The following is a 19,008-nucleotide window of genomic DNA, read 5'->3' as shown; positions in this document are numbered from 1 at the left end:
AATTTCAAAGGGAACAAGATGTAACAGGTGATACACTAGTAAAATCAAATAAGCCAAAATCTGTAGTATCTTATACCTGCATCTGGATTGCAACCAGGAAGGACCAAATGCTGCAATGTAAGCACAGGGGCGACATGATATTCCAAAAGAGCAACATCCACCCTATCAATTCAGCCATGAAAACTAAGACAGTGTCACCCCACAGCATGACAATTGAGCTCGATGCTGGATGCATTATAAGGTGTCTCCTCTTCTTCATTGAAAAGGCTTCCACTGCTTAATTTAGAGAAGGCACTTTCATTGGAACATGAGAAAGTCAAAACTATTCAAAAAATTACCATACTCCAGAAGACAACTGGAAAGCCTGAAGCAAAACCGTGGCATTTGAGCTGGCTGTCACAATGAAGCAAGTCTGCAACCTGCAACAGGAAATGACAATGCCAAGACCTTCATATATAGGTCTATCAAATAAATAGCTTAACCTTGTCTTTGTGGATAGTCTACCAAGCCAAACGACTATCCTCAAATTTTGCAATAAACATTCCATGATCAAAAGAATCTCATATCAATCAACACCTGCAACAAAACATTGGACTAACCACTAAGGTATGCTAAGAGATAGACCTATCCTGTTAGAAATCAATGCACAAAAGTTGGCCTGCCAATCGATGGGCAATACATCTAGACAGTTGGGTATTTCGGAGACAACTGCGAGAACTAGGCCTTCAGTATTATTGTCAGTGTAAAAGGGGTTTGACTTGTGTGAGTTTGAAGGGTCACTTGACCTTTGGGATAAGATTAGACTTGATTTGATGGAGTGACATAACAATGAGGTATGTGTGTGTGTGTGTGTGTGTGTGTGAAAGATAAGGCCAGCCCTGCCTATGAAATGAGGCTTATACATCTCACTCTTTAATCGATCAACTGTTTAAGAAATCATAGCCAAAGAGAGAGTGTGTGTGTGTGTGTGTGTGTGTGTGAGAGAGAGAGAGAGAGAGAGAGAGGCTAGGGAGAGAAGAAATGGTAGACAAATGTAGAATCCATGAAGGCTTTCATTCATTCATCATCATCAATGAGACAAGTGAAGACAAACCTCACACCTGTAAGTGCCAATGCTTTGTCATGCTGCTCAATGCAATACAGTTATTCAACCAATTCAGCAAAGCAAATATACTTGCATTTATCCCATTTTGACATGGTTTGCTCAAATATGAACATGTGGAAGTCCTATGATCCTTTTGCAAACAAAGACTGCATTTTCTCTTTCCCATTTCACCAAAAATCAGAAAATATTGAGGTTGAGAAAAACCTTGAACAATTGCTGCAGTAGTGACCTTCACTCTCAGTTTTCTATCTCTGAAAATAGTCCGAATGCTGTCGGAACAGTGTCGAACTACAATCGAAATAATGTCAGACCTCTTTTTGTCGGAACACAGTCATAATGCTGCTTTAGATCAGGCCGTGGTGCTTTTCTGAGACATTTGCAGGGCAGCTTTGAATTGTGTCACCCGTGAGGACCTCCTAGATGAGCTCCAAAATCTCGAGTTCATTGCCTCTCTTTCGTTCGAATCTCTGGTCCTCTGCCTCCATGGCTCGGGAACTGGCCAAGGTTGAATTTTTTCTGTTGGCAACCAATCAAATTCACCAACGGTAGTAGAGTTCCCAAGGAGCTTGGCCACTGCTCTTCTTTGGTGACCTTGAGTTTGAACGGAAATCATGTATCTGGATCTTTGCCAACTGAACTTTGCAAAGCACCCCTCTTGTCGCAGCTTTCTGACTACACCCCTCTCTGTTCAGAGTCGGAGCCCCGGCTGATAGGGGTTACTGGGGTTACTGTGGCCCTTGTTAGGCACACAGCTATGACTAGGAGACGTCACAGAGCCGCACTTGCAAGTAGCCGACAACACTCTATCGCCGATTTCATGCCTCCATTGCCTCATCCACCCAGATGTCCTGCTGACGATGATGATGATGATGATGATGATGATGATGAGATTGATATGTAGTCAACCACTGACATGACTATGTTGATTATTTTGCATTTCTACATTCTATATTGGTGTGGATGCTCGTTTAGTAGCTCCACCCTCACAACTTGTTTTTGTACCAGGTTTTTCACAGTCTCATAGAACCATTGGTATTCTGAATACTTTAATGAAGCTCAATGGAAACCAACTTTCGGGTGAAACTCCTGCGCATTTTGTGAGCTTAGGATCGCTAGTGACTCTCACAACGATGGAAACTCCTTCTCTGGGCCAATCCCGGAAGAAATATGGAAATCCCTTCTTTGATAGAGATTTCCGCTAACAGCAATTTTCTCACGGATTTTCAAGGTTGCCATTAATTATCGCAGAAGCAGATGACAAAGACCCAAAACAAACCCTTCTCGATCCTTCTCGGGTTAATGCAGCGTCGCTTCACCGCCCATCTTATGGGTTAGCCGGCAAATCTAATTCTTTTTTCTTGCTTTCTCTATTGATGCATGCGAATCTGTCGATCGAGCCAATTGTTGCTACTTTCATGCCAAATTTTATGTAAGGTTGTGCGTCATGACTCGAGGAAGAAAGCAAATGAGCGTAAAAGGACTCTCATGGCGAGCTTTACTCAATAGGCAACAATTTGTTGAGTAGCTGAGAAGACGCTTGCAGCCGATAGCCGCGACGCAGTAGTCAATCACGTCATGTCCTTTGGCCACTGTTCTTGTTGCTTGTGGAGAAGTAGGGGGCACGGATCAAGGCGTTCAGTTCCTGTGCAATGCAGCAAGCTAGGCAACAATCTCACCACTTGGAAGAAAGATCTCTCTCTTCCAGACCCTTAGCTCTCCCCCTCAAGATTTGCAAACACGGGCTTCCTTCTTCACAACTACCCCCTTGGTAACAGGCTGTGCCCTCTTCTCTCATGGATGCGATCTCTCCATATGCTCACAGCAGGCTGACAACTTTCTTTGATTGCCCAGTATTGATTGGTATCGGTTCTCTCAGAGATTTCTAAAACTTCGAACATTGAGCCAGATAAACCCCCCAACATATCTTCATGAAGTAATTCTTGCTACACAAACCTTCTTCAACCAGTCGCTTATCTTCCACCATTCATTGGGCTATGTTTTCTTCATGCTCCTGAATTCTTCAAAGACCTCTCCCCAAGACGAAATTCTATCCATTTTCTCAATGAAAAGGCATGAGTTGAACAAAAAACAATGGGAATTCAAATAGCAGGATCGCCAAGGTGTTGTTGCTTGCTACAACATAGAGAAAACACTGAGACATGGAAGAGGGAGGAGAAGGGGGAAGAACGTTGCATTGCTTGCTTGCTGGAACAAGAGGCCAAGCCCCAAGAAAGATACAAGTCCCAAGAAGATACCCCCATGTTATATTCAAGTTTAGAGTGAACAAAGAGAAATGCAAGTCAAGATACCTAAAAATGAAATTGAAATCACAAACACATTCTTCAAATGTTTTTAAATTCAAGCATTCAATATCCTTTCTCAAGTTTCAACTTTAGACAATTTAATATTTAATGAGTCAAAACTTAAATGCATATGGATTATGTAAAAAAGAGGGCAAAAAACGTGTATTTTCCCCCCCATAAAGATTACTTCATGAAGTATGAACGGAAACTGCAAGAGCAAGCTCAAGTGCGAAAGTACATCATGACATGCATGGAAGAATAAACCAGCTTAGAAAGAGCTAACAAAAAGAGCTCGTGTATTTTGATTTGGGCGACAGCGTTTCGTCTAGTTCGCGTTTTGAGGTTTTGATAAGGACAAAACGGGTTTTCATGTGACTACGATCTCAACTCAGTAATAACTCAGCACATGGAGCTTGCAAAAGGACAACGGGTGATTGTTGGAACAATCACTATATTGGAAAGTAATTACTTTGCTACCTTGATATAGATTCCAATAGCCGCAACTTTCTTGTTGGGAACTTCAACGCAAGGACGGGCATGCGTCGGGTATCACTTCTGAGGCAAGGATGTCCCGAGTTTTCGCAGACACGCAAGGCCCCGTCACATCAACGGGCATACATTCTTGGACATGGGCACGATACATGATCTTGTTGATCACAATGGTCATCACAATGGTCTGGATCGATGACCCTCCTTGGGAGGACTCACTTGTCGGGGGGAGCTCTAGCGTAGTTGACTACATCATGGGATCATGGGATCCAAGGCCTTCACCTCGCACGTCATTGATTTTTCTGTCACCTCCACAAGCTGATCACGCCACCTATCACTTATTATCCATCCCATGCCTCACGACACACACCACGACACCGCTCACACACACTATATGTCATGACATACACTGTGATCATAGCCTTTCACCTAAGTACTTTGCACACCCTTCCACTCTACTCATATATCTTGAGGACATCCTGCTCCTAGAAGACCGAGCTGCTGTGATCACCCGCTCTCTCCACGAGGCTGCCCTACACATCTTCACGTGCACCATCTGCACCAATCGTCCACTGTCTCTTGGCTTGGTACCTTGGAATATTTGATAAGATGATGAGTGTAAGACTCTATGCCGTCAACTTAGATCATGACTAAGCATCACCTTTCAAGTGAGCTAGAGACAATACTCAAGTATTGTCATTTTGTCCGTCAAAAGAAGCGGGCCTTCGTTCAATTGAACAAGGACGAGTTTATAAATATATAATTCACTAACAACGTTAAGGACTCCTAGCAAAAGTTTCTCGAGCAATCGAGCCCCCTCTCCTCTACTTGACACTAAACTATGGCACTCTTATGCACGCACCTTGTATGACATTCCTCACCAGCTTTAAAACATCATAATAGCTGAGCGAATGATCATCAGAAGCTACGTACTGAATACATTTCATATAGAATAAGCCCTTGGGCCCCGATCTTAGCAAAGCTTTTTAACGAAGCGGTTTGCACCGGTTTCCCTCACACATGGACCTTAATACTATCACTCCATTTCACAAGGCAAGGGTATCCCATGAACCCGAAAAACTATAACACCATTATGACTAGGTAGGTCATGTCCAAAATTTATGCATCAGTGCTCGACAAACATGTTAGCCGGTTTGCACAGCTTCAAGAACTTATGGCCGAGGGACAAGCAAGCTTTTGGGCCAATCACAGGACTCTATGTCACATAGTCACACTCAGTGGTGTCATTGAGGAGGTCAGAGCACGGAGACAAAGGTTCTATTTGTCACTTTGTAGATTCCGGCAAAGCTTTTGACACACTGCGAAGAGCTTGCCTCATCAGACACTTGTAGGATCTAGAGTATGGCTACGAGATAATTTGCGCAGCATGGTGTCATGACAAGAGAAATCACTAATTTGTGATTAGTAGACATTAGAACATTATTATATATTATATGTCAATGGTGTAATATGTATTTGTATTTATGATGGACACTGACCAAATTGTTATGGCGGTGGATCATCTAAGTAGATAGGACTAGTTGAGTTGGAGCCACAGCTTCAGACGGCATCAAAATTGGATATGTGACTTATTTTATTAATAAAGATGTGCACCCACGTGTCTAGGTCCTGGGGGCAATAGGAAGGGAAGGGTACATTACGGTGCATTGAATGGGTCATAGGACAAGGATAGGTGTAATTGGGAAGATAGAACTTGAACTCTTGAGTGATCTCAAGGGACATTAATGAAAGGGTATCACCCTTCATTATGAATCTCACGTAACATTCTCTCTATTCACTTTGCATTCATCCGCCATCTCTCACACACCTTGCATGTAGGTCGAAAAGAGAAACAGTACTCTCAAGAGGGCCCCCATTGAAGGGCCAATCAGCATTCAAATTCTGCATGCATTGCACACATTTGCACATTTGGTATTAGAGCAGTAACAATCCACGTCCAAGACGGGAAGGGAAGAGAGTGTGAGCGTGTGGGATGAAGGACGAGCATGCAGCACTAGCGTAGGCGAAGAGCGCACGGAAGGAATGCACAGGCAGAGGTGACACGTGCAAAAGAGGGCCGCACGAGAACGCAGTGGAAGAGATGCACGGCAACGGAAGAAGACGCGCGTGCGGCACACCCCCGAACGAACAGGGACGAGGAGCCCTACAAATCTGCATGCTGAGCCGGGCTTTTGATCGGGCCCTAAGCAAACCTCGGAACTGAAGACCCCGATGCAAGACCGCCTTGAAGGGCTGGGTTTGGAGCCATTGCTTCAGACAGCATCAAATTTGGATATGTGACACTTATTTTATTAATAAAGATGTGCACTTGTGTCTAGGTCCTTGGGGCAACGGGAAGGGAAGGATGCATTAAGATGCATTGAATGGTAGATGCATGGGTGATAGGATAAGGATAGGTGCAAATGGGAAGATGGAACTTGAACTCTTGAGTGATCTCAAGGGACATTAATGAAAGGGTATCACCCTTCATTGTAAATATCACGTATCATTCTCTCTATTCACTTTGCAGTCATCCGCCATCTCTCACACACCTTGCATGTAGGTCGAAAAGAGAAACAAGTACTCTCATGAGAGCACTCTTCTCCCATTGGAAGGCCAATCAGCAATCAAATTCTACATGCATTGCTCACATTTGCACATTTGGTATTAGTGCAGCAACAATCCACGTCGGGGACGGGAAGAGGAAGAGATGAAGGACGAGTAGGCAGCACTAGTGTAGGCGGAGAGATGATATGCACAAAAGAGGCTGCACGGAAGAGTGCACAGCAATGGAAGAAGACGCATGTGCGGCACACACCTGGATGAACAGGGACCTGGAGCCCTGCAAATCTGCATGCCAAGCCAGGCTTTTGAACGGGCCCTGAGCAAACCCCAGAATTGAAGGCCCTGATGCAAGACCGCCTTGAAGCTGGGTTTTAAAGGCAAGATGTTTCTGAACCTTGCAAGCCCTTAATCTTGAGTCCCTCACCAATAACTTGTCCTACAGCTGTACCCTGTGCACGACCTCTGCCTCCTCTTTGCTGGGGAAGGGTATTAAGTGCCACATTTGCTGGCCGGATCTCATCCCCATTTACATAGTCCCACAAATTACGGAAAATCAGAATGTTGCGTACCATAAAACTCCAGAGGGAGTAGTTGGTACCATCTAGCTTATCCTCTTGTGAGAGACCACTGAACTGGAAATCATTCTGATTTTGCTGGGCCATGTCTGAGAAAAAAAATACAGCAAATGCAAATCTGAATTCCCTTGCTAAGAATGGAGTGCACAATTCCCAAAAAAAAATACAGCCAAACATTGGCTGAAAATGCAACTCAAATCTCTGTAATGTCTCTGTCAGAAGTCTGCCAGAGCATCCAATCTCTCCCAAAACCTGCCAAAAGTGCTTCAAAACACTTACAGAAAGGCAATGTGAACTAAAACCTGTAAAATTGCTCTCCCAACACAAAAGCCCCAATTTGTGGCTTGAAATTGCAACAAGAAAGGGGCAAATGGTCTAAAAGCCCCAAAAATGCAAGAAATTGCAGTGCAAAACTAAAAGCCCCAAATTTTTGCAAATATCTGCAACAAATGCAAAGTGTGTCCCCAAATACGAAATGCCCCAAATTCTTGCAAGATCTTAGACAAACAATGGCTTTCTGCGCAAGTGCCTGTCAAGAAACACCTTCCAGAGTCCACCTGCAAAGAAAAAAAATCTGCACAAGGTACGGGCTCCTCAGATTGTACGGAACTAACAGTACGAAATCCGTACAATGTACGGACTGTATACAACGACTTGTACGGAGCTGATTCCTGTACGAAACAGTCGACGCAGATCTGTATGACAAAGGTACGGTTGTACGACGAAGGTACGGGTGTACGAAACAGTCCGTATGAGTTGTACGGACATCATCACAAAGAGTAAGTACTGACAACGAGCTGTACGGGCTGGTGCGATGGTACGGATAGCAGGTGTACGGCGGAACTGTACGACAGTACGGCGACGGGTTGGCGCAGATGTACGGAATGCTGGCGGGCTAGTCGATGGTACGGAATATACGGGAGCAGACGCAGCTGTACGGACATCGAGAGCTCCGTAAGCTTGTACGAATGTACGGACGGAAGCTGCAAGCAGGTACGGACGGGCAAGAAGCTTTGAGCAGGGAGAGCTTGCGGGCAAGGAGCAGGGAGCAAGGTCTTGCTGCTCTGATACCAAATGTGAGTACTAAGGGAGAGAGCAAAGTGTGTGAGCAAGAGAGCAAGACAGTAGGAGAGTGAGAGCTGAAAGCAATAGTTGCAATAGAAGAGTGTAATACAACTGAAGAGTGGGATAGGTTTTGTCTAAGTGACAAAACCTTATCCTTCACTAACCGTAGTTAGTGAACTAACTGTGGTTAGGGGGAAAAAACCTCTAAAATGAGGGAAAAGTGCCCCTAACCTACTTATTACATTACATTGGTCACTGCTAAATTATAACAATAATTCTAACACAAACGTCGCAGCCAAACACATTTAACTGTCGCTGTGAAAGCTGCCCTGTACTCAGCTTCACATGAGGAAGTAGCCACTGTAGATTGCTTCTTGCTCGGCCAAGAAATGCAAGCTTTGCCCAAAAAGAAACAATTACCACTAGTGGACTACCTGGTATCATAGTCTCCAGCCCAATCTGAATCACTGTAAGCATGCATCTGCAAGTCACCCCCCCTTGGGAAACATCAAGCCATAAGACTTTGTGCCTTGCAATAACGAAAGACGCATTTTACAACCTGCCAATGTGTTGTCTTTGGGTTGTGCATATATCTGCTCATCTGAGATACTGCATACTGAATATCGGGCCGTGTATTGCACAGATAGATGAGGCATCCAACAGCCTGGTTGTAGAGTGTAACATCCACTGATTCACCTGCATCATACATAGTAAGCTTCAGCCCCGGCTCCATGGGAGTGGCTATAGGCTTACAATCATGCATGTTGAACCTATCCATGAGCTTCTGCACATGGTTGAGACATAACTATGCCACGCTTGTCTTGTATAAACTGGATCCCCAAATAAAAATTTAACATGCCCAAATCTGTCATGTCAAATTCAGCTTTCAACTCAACTTTAAAATCTGCAATTATTTCCTCATTTGACCCTGTGAGCAGCATGTCATCTACATAAAGAATGATGACCAAAATATCCCCCCCATCCTTCTTGATGTAGAGGGTGCTTTCTGTGGGGCTATTATGTAACCCCTTACTTGCCAGGAATTCATCAATCTTGGCATACCACGCACATGGAGCTTGTTTCAGCCCATAGAAAGCTTTGTTTAGCTTGCAAACCTGAACTGCATTGCCAGAAAGTTCAAATCTAGGAGGTTGTTTCACATAAACCTCTTCCTACAAGTCCCCATTAAGGAAAGCTGTTTTTATGTCCAACTGATGGACATTCCAAACAAAATTTGCAGCCATGGCAATAACTGACTTAATGGTGGTGATCTGAGTGGTGATCTGAGATGTAGGAGCACAAGTCTCCTCATAATCTATGCCCTTCTTCTGTGCATAGCCTTTGGCAACCAGCCTTGCCTTGTACCTGTCAAAGGACCCACCTGGCTTCTTTTTCACTTTGAAAACCCACTTGGTACCAATGGCATGTTTACCTGGTGGCAAATCCACAACATCCCAAGTCTGATTTTTCTCAATGGACTGCAATTCATTATGCATGGCATGCATCGAATGCACATTATCCTTTGCTTCTTCAAAAGAGTCAAGTTCTTCTTCATCAAGAAGAGTACCTGCATAAGCTGTCTCAACTGAAAAAGCCCCGCTTGCATGCCTTACTGCACTACGAGTCCTGCCAGGCAATGGGGCCTCAAGCCTACTCTCCCTGAGAGTTTGTAGCAACTAATTTTGGGACTGTTTTGGCTGTGTGTATCTCTTGAATCTCTTACCTGACAACTTCATCCACACCCTGCAGAGGTACAAAATCAGCATGTGGCTGAATCGGGGCATGTGGATGAGGAGGTTGCTGTAGATTCTAATTTTCAGCATGAGCCTCAGGTGAGGAACCAAATGCTGCCAGGCAATGGGGCCTCAAGCCTACTCTCCCTGAGAGTTTGTAGCAGCCAATTTCGGGACTGTTTTGGCTGCATGTATCTCTTGAATCTCTTGCCTGACAACTTCATCCACACCCTGCGGAGGTACAAAATCAGCATGTGGCTGAATCGGGGCATGTGGATGAGGAGGTTGCTGTAAATTCTGATTTTCAGCATGAGCCTCAGGTGGGGAACCAAATGCTATAGGAAGCATCCCCTCAAAAACACCATCTGAAGAAGTTGGAATTGTAAATTCAGCATGTGTGTGCTGAATTTTCTGAAAATATAACATCTCTACTCACAAAAATCTTGCGAGAAGCAAGATTGTAGAGACGATAACCTTTGCTTTGTGCACTGTACCCAATAAAAATGCATTTAAGTGCCTTATTTGACAGCTTATGTCGAAACTCCACAGGCACGTGGGCATATGCAACACAACCAAAAACTCTGAAGTGTACCATGGAAGGCTTTCTCCCATGCCATGCCTCATAGGGAGTGATTGTCTTCAAAGCCTTTGTGGAAGCCCGATTTAAAACATAGTTTCCACACATGAGGCCTTCGAGCCAAAACCTATGAGGCAACTTTTTACCGGTAAGCATGCATCTATCCATCTCCATAAGAGTGCGATTCTTGCACTCAGCTTTACCATTTTGTTGAGGTGTAAGCCTCACTGTAAGCTGACGCGTGATGCCTTTCTCCTTAAAAAATGCCTCAAACTCATGAGACATATACTCCCCCCTCTATCTATGCGAAGTGTCTGCACCTTGAGTCCTGTCTCATTCTCAACCATAGCCACAAAGTGTTTGAAATGCATAAACACTTTTGATTTTGCCTTAAGACCATAGACCCAAGTGTAATTGGTGAAGTCATCTATGAATGTAACATAATAGAGATAACCACCAAAAGTAGATGTCCTCATGGGACCACAGACATCATTGTGAATGACCTGTAATTTACGTGTCGCTCTCACTGCACCATCCTTCTTAAAAGGAAATCTATGCATCTTGCCAAGGATGCAACCCTCACATGCATGAGGAGGTGACTCCAAAGAAGGCAATGCATCAACCATAGCATGCTTATGAAGTGTCATTAAGCTGCCATAGCTCATGTGCCCATACTTGGCATGCCATAACTCAGCATTCTGCATCGCAGCAGTGGGATTACTCACTGAAAGTGCAAGATCATATCTTTTCTCATATATATCAAGCTGAAAAAGACCCCGATACAAAGTGCCAGACAACATCAAAGCATAGTCATTCTCTGTGTCTCTGATTGCACACTTAGCATCATCAAATATAACCTGAAATCCTCCTCTATTGAGAGAGGACACTGAAAACAAATTCTTCTTCATACCTGTTGGCACATAGAGAACATCTGAAATTCTGAAATCTCTGCCATCAGTGGATGTAAGGATGATGTCCCCCACTTCACACACTAAATAAGAAGAATTATTTGCACAAGTCACCTTCTTTTTAGTAGGTGGAGGATGCAGAGATGCAAAAAGGCTCTTCTTAGAAGTCGTGTGCTTGGAAGCACCACTATCAAAATACCAAGTATTCAGTGTCTCATTGACACTGAGAGAGCATCCATCCTTTGAAGGATCATAACTGCAAGTCAAGAAAGCATAAGGATCATCCTCAATAGTGGCTGTAGCATCTAAACTACCCATTGAAGAATTTGAAATGCAAGACAAAAAGGCATAGTGCTCTTCCACAAAGTTGGCTGTAACATCTCCCCCATCATGTGCATGAGGAGCTGATGCATTTGACATAGCCATACATGAATCCCTTTTCTTTTCTTTAGCTATGCGCTTCTTGCACTCACCAATATAATGACCTGGCTTCTTGCAGTAGTGACAAATGCCCTTCTGTCTAGGCTTATCTGCATCACCCTTAGCCTTATAAGAGGGTTGTCCTAAATCAGCTTTATGTTGATGTGCGGGCTGATTGGCATCTTGCTTTTACTACCCTTTTCCTTTGGGCTTAAACTTAGAAAGCATAGCATGCTCACCAACCCGTGTTGCCATATTTCTTCCTGTCTGCTCTTCCTACAACAGAAGTCCTACCAACTCGTGAAAAGAGCGAGGATTGCTGCCCCCCCTCAAAGACAAATTCAACGAGGTGTGGAAACCAAGATAGGACTCAGGAAGAGAATTCAGAGTGGTGGCAATCATCTCTGAATCCGGAATAACTTCATCATTATTCAGCAACTGCTCCCTCAAGTCCTGAAGCTTTGTGAGGTGAGCATTCATGGAATCTCCCTCTTCCATCTGCGTACGAGAAATCTCTCTCTTCAGGAAGGAAACTCTGGCATCATTTCTTGGTGCAAACATACTCTCTAATATCTCCCAAGCTGCCTTTGAGGTCTTGCATGAACGAATGTGAGGAATAATGAACCTCTTGACAGAAAGAGAAATCATTGATAGAGCTTGTGCATCCCTAGAATCCCATCTTTTTTGCTCTGCTGTGGGAGCCACTGGAGCAACAACTCCAATTACTTGTGCTGCATTTTAATCTCTACCCCTGCCTCTAGTTGTAGGAGTGACAAGTGTAGCCATAGAATCTGGCCTTGCTTCATCTCCATTGACATAATCCCAAAGATGTCTACCAACCAAGATGTTGCGAACCATAAAACTCCACAAGGAGTAGTTGGTGCCATCCAACTTATCCTCTTGTGTGAGGACTCCAAACATCTCATTGGGGTTGTTCTTAGTCATTTTTGCCAGATAAACTCAAAAAACACAGCAAATTGAACAAGTAGAATCCCTTCCTGGGATGTACAATGCACAACCAGAGTCGGCCAAAGAAAATCTATCTACAGTGACAAATATTGTCACAACCTATCCAACAATGCTTTGCAAATGCCCAAAAATCTGCAAAGAAAATCTGCAAAAAATGGCAAAAGTCTGCAAATTGGTTCACACTGAGTTTGGGTTGAATTAATGCAAAAGTTTGATATACAACTGACATATCGCAAGGAAAAGTGCAATGTGGAAGCAACTCCCTTAGCCGAATGCCAATTGTTAATGAATTGAGTTTTACTGAATTTCAAAATGATTTCCTAGAGTACTTGAAAGGAAAATGTGAGTTTGATCCTCACTTTTCTGAAATATGGAAATCAATTATGAAGAAGGATCCAACTAATTGAGAGGAGGAGTCACATGGAATGGGTGACACATCACAGGTTGGTGATAAAGGATTCGAGTAGAAAATATATACTATTGAGGATGGCTACCTGCTCTACAAGGGTAGAGTATGTGTCCCGGATAATAATGACATTAGGCATCAAATTCTATTTGAGTGTCATGATAGTCCGAGTGCTGGACACCCAGAAATTCAGAAGACGTATGCGCTTCTAAAGAGGTTTCTTTTGACCTGGTATAGATAAGGGCGTCTAAGACTATGTATTGAAGTGCAAAAAATGCCAAGTCAATAAGACTGAATGCCTTAAGGTAGGAGGTCTCCTACACCCATTGGAAATTCCATCTGGCAAATGTGAAAGCATCTCCATGGATTTTATTGTGGGATTACAAAAAACACAGAGGGGGCATGACTCTGTATGGGTAATTGTGGATCGGTTGACCAAAATGGCTCACTATATTCCAACAAAAGAAGAGGTTAAAACTCCAAAATTAGCAAGGCTATTTGTGAAGCATATCTATTAGTTATATGGGCTACCAACCGGTATTGTTAGTGACCGGGATAGCAAACTTAATAGCCATTTTTAGAGAGCCGTGTTTATGAGGTTGGAAACTACGTTGAATATGAGCATCGCGGATCATCCACAGAGTGATGGTCAAACTAAAAGGGTCAACCAGATCATTGAGGATATGCTTCGAGCATATGTAAGTAAACGGCAAACTAATTAGGAATAATATTTGCCCATATTAGAATTTGCATATAACAGTGCCAAACATTCAGATACAAGTTTTAGTCCATTCATAATGATGTATGGATTTCAACCTCGGGCCTCAGTGGCAGTGGGACTTGAAAAAGAGAAGGTTCAAGCAGCCAAAGACTTTTTTGAGGATATGAATCAAATGCTTAAGTTAGCTAAAGATAGCATTAGAAGAGCTCAGGATAGAGCAAGAAGCTATGCAAACCCCCACCGTAGAAGGTTGGAGTCTGAAGTAAATGAGAAAGTCTATTTGAGGATACCTGGATCTTCAAAATCTCTAAAGACAGGTAAATGTCCGAAGTTGTCTCCTAGGTATTGTGGACCATTCACAATACTCAAGAGAATTGGAGAACTTGCTTACAAATTAGCCTTACCCGAAGGATGTAGAGTACATCCAGTTTTTCATGTAAGTAGGCTAAAAAGAAAGTTAGGAGATGATGATAATCTCCTTGGAAATGAAATCCTAATTGAACTCATTGAGCCTGCTACTTTATCACATGAATCAGAAAGAATTTTAGATAAACAAGAAAAAAGAACACGACATACAATATGGAAAGAATGTTTGGTAAAGTGGACACATAGACCTGAAGAGAGTTCAACGTGGGAAAGGGTAAGCAATCTCCAGAGGAGGTTCCCAAATTTTGTTTTCAATGTCGTAAACCATTCTTAAGGGAAAGGGAATGTTACATCAGCCATAAACACGAAAGCTTGAGGCTTGGTTATGGTGAGGCGGGAGACCAAGAGGGCTTGACAAAGCAACGGTGGACACACGAATTAATGTCTAGGAATGAATAGGCCTAGCATTACAGAGGGATGCCAAGAGGGGTCAAAAGATTAAGGTCCTTTAAAAGGGCACTTGGCATAAAAAAGAGTCCACATGGCATGCACTGGGCACAGGGGAGATTTCTAGAGAGAGGGCTCCACATGGAAAGAAACAAGGGAGAAGGAATTCTGGGGAGACAGTTCACGTACGGGAGCTCGCAAGAGATCATGGCTGGGTGGATTTGAGTGCAAAAGCCCTCTTTGACAAGAAGTGCAACACTGATGATCTGATATACTAGGAAAGACCACACAGCTGATCTCCTCGACAGCTAGAAATAAACCTTATGTTACTTGTGCGGAACATTACTAAACGCAGAAATGCTTTACAATGACTGTTAAAGAATCACCTCGAAACTGGACACAGTACAGAAAAAGCAGTCACAGCCAAGTATCGATGATCATCCTCATCTGCATCATCAAGCAAGGGAATTCTCTGTGCATGTGTTGCTTCTTTTTCATCTAGCATTAATTTTGCATGCTCCTGTGATCTCTTGGAGGGCCTCCTTCTCTGTGAGCACCTAGTCGTACTTAGCCATCTAGAAGACAGCATTTGTTTTCCTCTCCCATCAAGTTCTTCATCCCACTCCAGTAACCAACATGTCATAATCTCTTTGGCTCCCACGGAGATTAGAATCAAGGTTATGTCTCTCTGAGATTTCCCTTCTTCTTTGATGAGTCTATCATCTCTGTGGCAATGATGCAGACATAATGAGTATCCTGCAATTAAGGTAAGCTCCCTCACAGCGGACCCACCAATGTGTTCTCCTAGGATTGAAGACACATCAAAAAACTCAGGGGCATCCTGATTGAACCTGCACATATACTCAGGTACATCAGCCTAAAAGATCTACTGAAAGGAAAGGACTTGAAACGCATATAAAAGCAAAACTTTTTCTGGATAATATACCTGAGAATCCGAACAACCCCATCCTCAGCACCTGTTGCCATCCAGCTCACAATGGGGGTGCTATCCTCCCCAGAACAGTCATGTTTACTTGAGACAAAGTGTACTGAATGAGCTTCTCTTCCATGGAATTGTGACTGAAGCAACAGAGATGATAAATAGAAGCTACTCTTGGGCATAAGCAGCATAGAAGCAGGGGATGTCATCATTGGAGAAGACAACCATTTCCGGTGCACATGTACCACTCTATCCTGAAAGATTGAAAAGACAGAAGAAAGTACCACATATGCTTTTAAAAGCACAACCCATGGATGACATCAAACTGCCATGCTGCATACCAATGTGAAAATAACCTGTACAATAGGCTGCTTCACAAAAACTATTTTCCCAGCAGAATGACAGAAAGAGAACTATAACTGGCATCGGAATAATGCAACTATCAGAAAGTGTTCAAGTGCTAGCAAACAACCTTCACATAAACAAAGCAATGCTGGACCTCTGGAAAATTCCCCATGAGATAAGAATGGGGTCTCCGCCAGCCACCACAAAGAACTCGAACAATCTGTTGTAGAAACCAACTACTTAGGTGATAAACTCAGATTATTACTTTACATACATGGCTTAAGCTTCAGAGGCACACCAAAAAACAAAGCAGTTTACTTAAACTCTTAAGAAGGATAACAATAGCATACAGCTTACCTCACAGTTATTTTGCAAATCATACATCAGGAAATCTCCCGCTGTAAAACCAGCTACTACTGTCCTTTGGAAATCGCCCCTGGATAAACTCTCATACAGTGCACAACTCTCAATGACTGTGACAGAAGGTACCTTTTCAACTCGCAAGCAAATAAGGGTTCCATTGGATTTGTCGAAAACAAACTGGCAGATGCAACCATCCCTCCCCGTCTGCTTTTAAAACCAGAAAGTGACAGATGAGATGCACCTGGTAAAAGGCTGATTTAAAGCAAAATCATTACAAGAATGACAGACTGGATAACTTACCGAACAAACCTCCACCTGGCCTCTCCTCTTCTTTGTAATATTTATGCTTACAACTGCAGATATACCATGAGCACCTTTAAAGGAAGCCAGTGGCAGTAACTCCAAAGAAGCACTCACACCTTGTGTGCATAGGAACGGAGGTAAATAAAAGGCTACAATATTACCCCTTTGATCTCCACATATAAGAAGCTGTCAATGGAAATTAATCACCAATATGAGCAAGATAATTTGCAATCATGTGGTCTCCAATTAAAGGAGCTGTCAATGAAAATTAATCACCAGTACAAGCAAGATAAGTTGCAATCATGTGGTCTCCACTCAAAAGAAGCTGCCAATAAAATGAAATCACCAATATAAGAGAAAGAAAGACGTTGTATTAATGTCTTCGGGAGGCCTCATGGGCCTATGAGACAAAGTACAACCAGCAGAATAACTGAAGCAAAGGGCTCTCTAAGGCCCTTGCTGAGTGCTAAGCTAAGCTATTGATCTCAAAAAATCCAAAACTCAAAAACACACTCTCTGAGGCTCACAAGAGACTCCAGTAAGTAGTGTGAAAGCTCCGAGGACATATCTGGGAGTCGTGGTATCCCTCTGATGAGATGCAAAGATGTCGCGTATCCATAGCTATCGAGCTGTCTCTCGCCGTGGCGGTGGGCGTGGTCTCCAGGATCTTTGTATACAGTGAGCAACATCAAGGGTGACACCTCGGGGCAGTCGGTCTCCTCTGAGTAGAGCAGTGATGGGCTGGACCTCTATCGTGCGTGCTCTAATCACCTTTTGTGGTGCCCGCTCCGTTGCTCTGCTTTGTCTTTGTCGGCTAATCCATGATGTCCTCATGTCGGCTATCCCCTCATCCTCTATGTGTCCCAAGGCTGACTCAAAGGCATAAAAGAATTAATGACATGTCTCTACACCCAGTCATTGTCCTCCCCTCCTGTTGTTTGATCTGGTGTAACAGGGTCTTCCTGTGTCGCCGCATCTCCATCAGAAAGAGGCCAACACACACCTAGTAATAGAAATGGATCAAACGAGAGAGTGGACCGAACACGTGTCCCTCTTGAAGCGATGGTAGCGTCATCGGATCTCATAGTAAGCAGGGCAAATGCATAGGAAGTGCTCCTCTATCTCCATTGCTGCCAGTGTGCATAGCTTGCAAGTCCGCTACTCTCAAGGTATGCTTGTGACCCTCCCTACCTCGATCTCGGCCGGAGAGACGAGACCCGCATCTATCCTATGGCCATCCTCAACACATGGGTAACCCGTCTATCCTCCAAATACTAGGGCCTGATGATCAGTCCATCCTCTGATATTGGTCCCAATAAAACTAGATCTTGGGGCAGGGAACTCCTGGTCCCTTCCCCAAGTCTGTGATGTGTATATTCGGAGTAGGTCAACCGTATGATACGGTTGATCTCATCTCATGGGGTCTGGAGGGATGGAGAGTCCAAACTATACTGAAAGTGGGGGGAGGCGATCCATCTAAATGCCTTGAGACCGAAACCATTTGGAGATATTTTCATACTAGGTTTTGCTGTCCCCACTCTCAGCTAATTGTCTAGATGATTCTAATGCCAACCTGGTGTTATGTGAATTTTATTTTGTTCCTACTAGGGGTGGTTAGTGGGTTTTAGTGAGACTGTGTAAGAGGTTGTGTTGGGTTGTTTGTAAGTCCACCTTCGCTATGGAGTCCAGAGGGAGATGGGGTGTTGAGTGAGCTTTCAAATAGGAACCGTTTCATGTTGATCGGGTAACAAGGGCCCAAGATATGTGATTAAATTGATTGTGCAGGGTCGCGTTCCCATTTAGGGGAGGGGGGGTAGAGTCGTTTGATTTAAAGTTTTTAGGACTTGGTGTGAAGAGCATAGGGGGAGGGTTCAAGAGAGTTGGGGGTTGACGAATTTCTATGTATGGCGAGAGAGAAGATACGTAAGGGAGTGATATGCAGCTTGGTGGAAAAAGGAAGAAGTATAGTTTTGTTGATATATATACTGTGTGGTGTTCTTGTGTGTTTCATGTGGTTCTCTCCCTCCTTCACCCTTGGTTGCATTCCGAGCATAAAGCATGTGCAACACGTGAAATAAATTTGTGGCTTTCATTTTGGTGGAGACACTGGGTAAGTGTGAGGTCACGTTGGGAGAGGAAGGATTGGTTGGAAGCAGTTTTAGGAGTGGCACTGTGGGGACCGTAAGATGGACATATCAAACGTTTGAGTTTCTTAACGCCAATCTATAAGTCTTGCGAAGTAATGCGAAGGAGGTGTTCGTGACCACGATGAACAAAGGGATGGTAATAAACATATGTGTGGAGACAATGGTTGGTAGGAAGAATGTAAAAGTTGGAAAATGATGGAGGATTGAGGCTAAGGGAACATGACGATGAGGAAAGCAAGCTATGAGGATAGAGAATTAGTA

General features: G+C 43.6%; 1 protein-coding gene across 2 annotated transcripts in view; it reads right to left on the bottom strand.

The window, feature by feature from the left end:
* Window positions 1-19,008, bottom strand: part of LOC147881804 (Transducin family protein / WD-40 repeat family protein) — a 124,563-nt gene that overhangs the window by 20,937 nt on the left and 84,618 nt on the right. For both annotated transcript variants that reach the window (XM_087401683.1, XM_087401682.1), the window contains exons 11-17: window positions 16,598-16,786; window positions 16,292-16,501; window positions 16,062-16,154; window positions 15,596-15,843; window positions 15,036-15,500; window positions 339-419; window positions 77-162 (exon numbers count right to left, since the gene is read on the bottom strand). In XM_087401683.1, the coding sequence (XP_087257809.1) occupies window positions 77-162; window positions 339-419; window positions 15,036-15,500; window positions 15,596-15,843; window positions 16,062-16,154; window positions 16,292-16,501; window positions 16,598-16,786 (1,372 nt within the window). The remainder of the gene's footprint in view (window positions 1-76; window positions 163-338; window positions 420-15,035; window positions 15,501-15,595; window positions 15,844-16,061; window positions 16,155-16,291; window positions 16,502-16,597; window positions 16,787-19,008) is intronic.

The sequence above is a fragment of the Dipteris shenzhenensis genome, chromosome 30 (assembly GCF_047967505.1).
Source record: "Dipteris shenzhenensis isolate YYH24624 ecotype China chromosome 30, Dip_SZ_1.0, whole genome shotgun sequence".
Classification (NCBI taxonomy): Eukaryota; Viridiplantae; Streptophyta; class Polypodiopsida; order Gleicheniales; family Dipteridaceae; genus Dipteris; species Dipteris shenzhenensis.
Note: the sequence above shows the minus strand (reverse complement) of the source record. Positions and strands in the feature narration are given on the sequence as shown.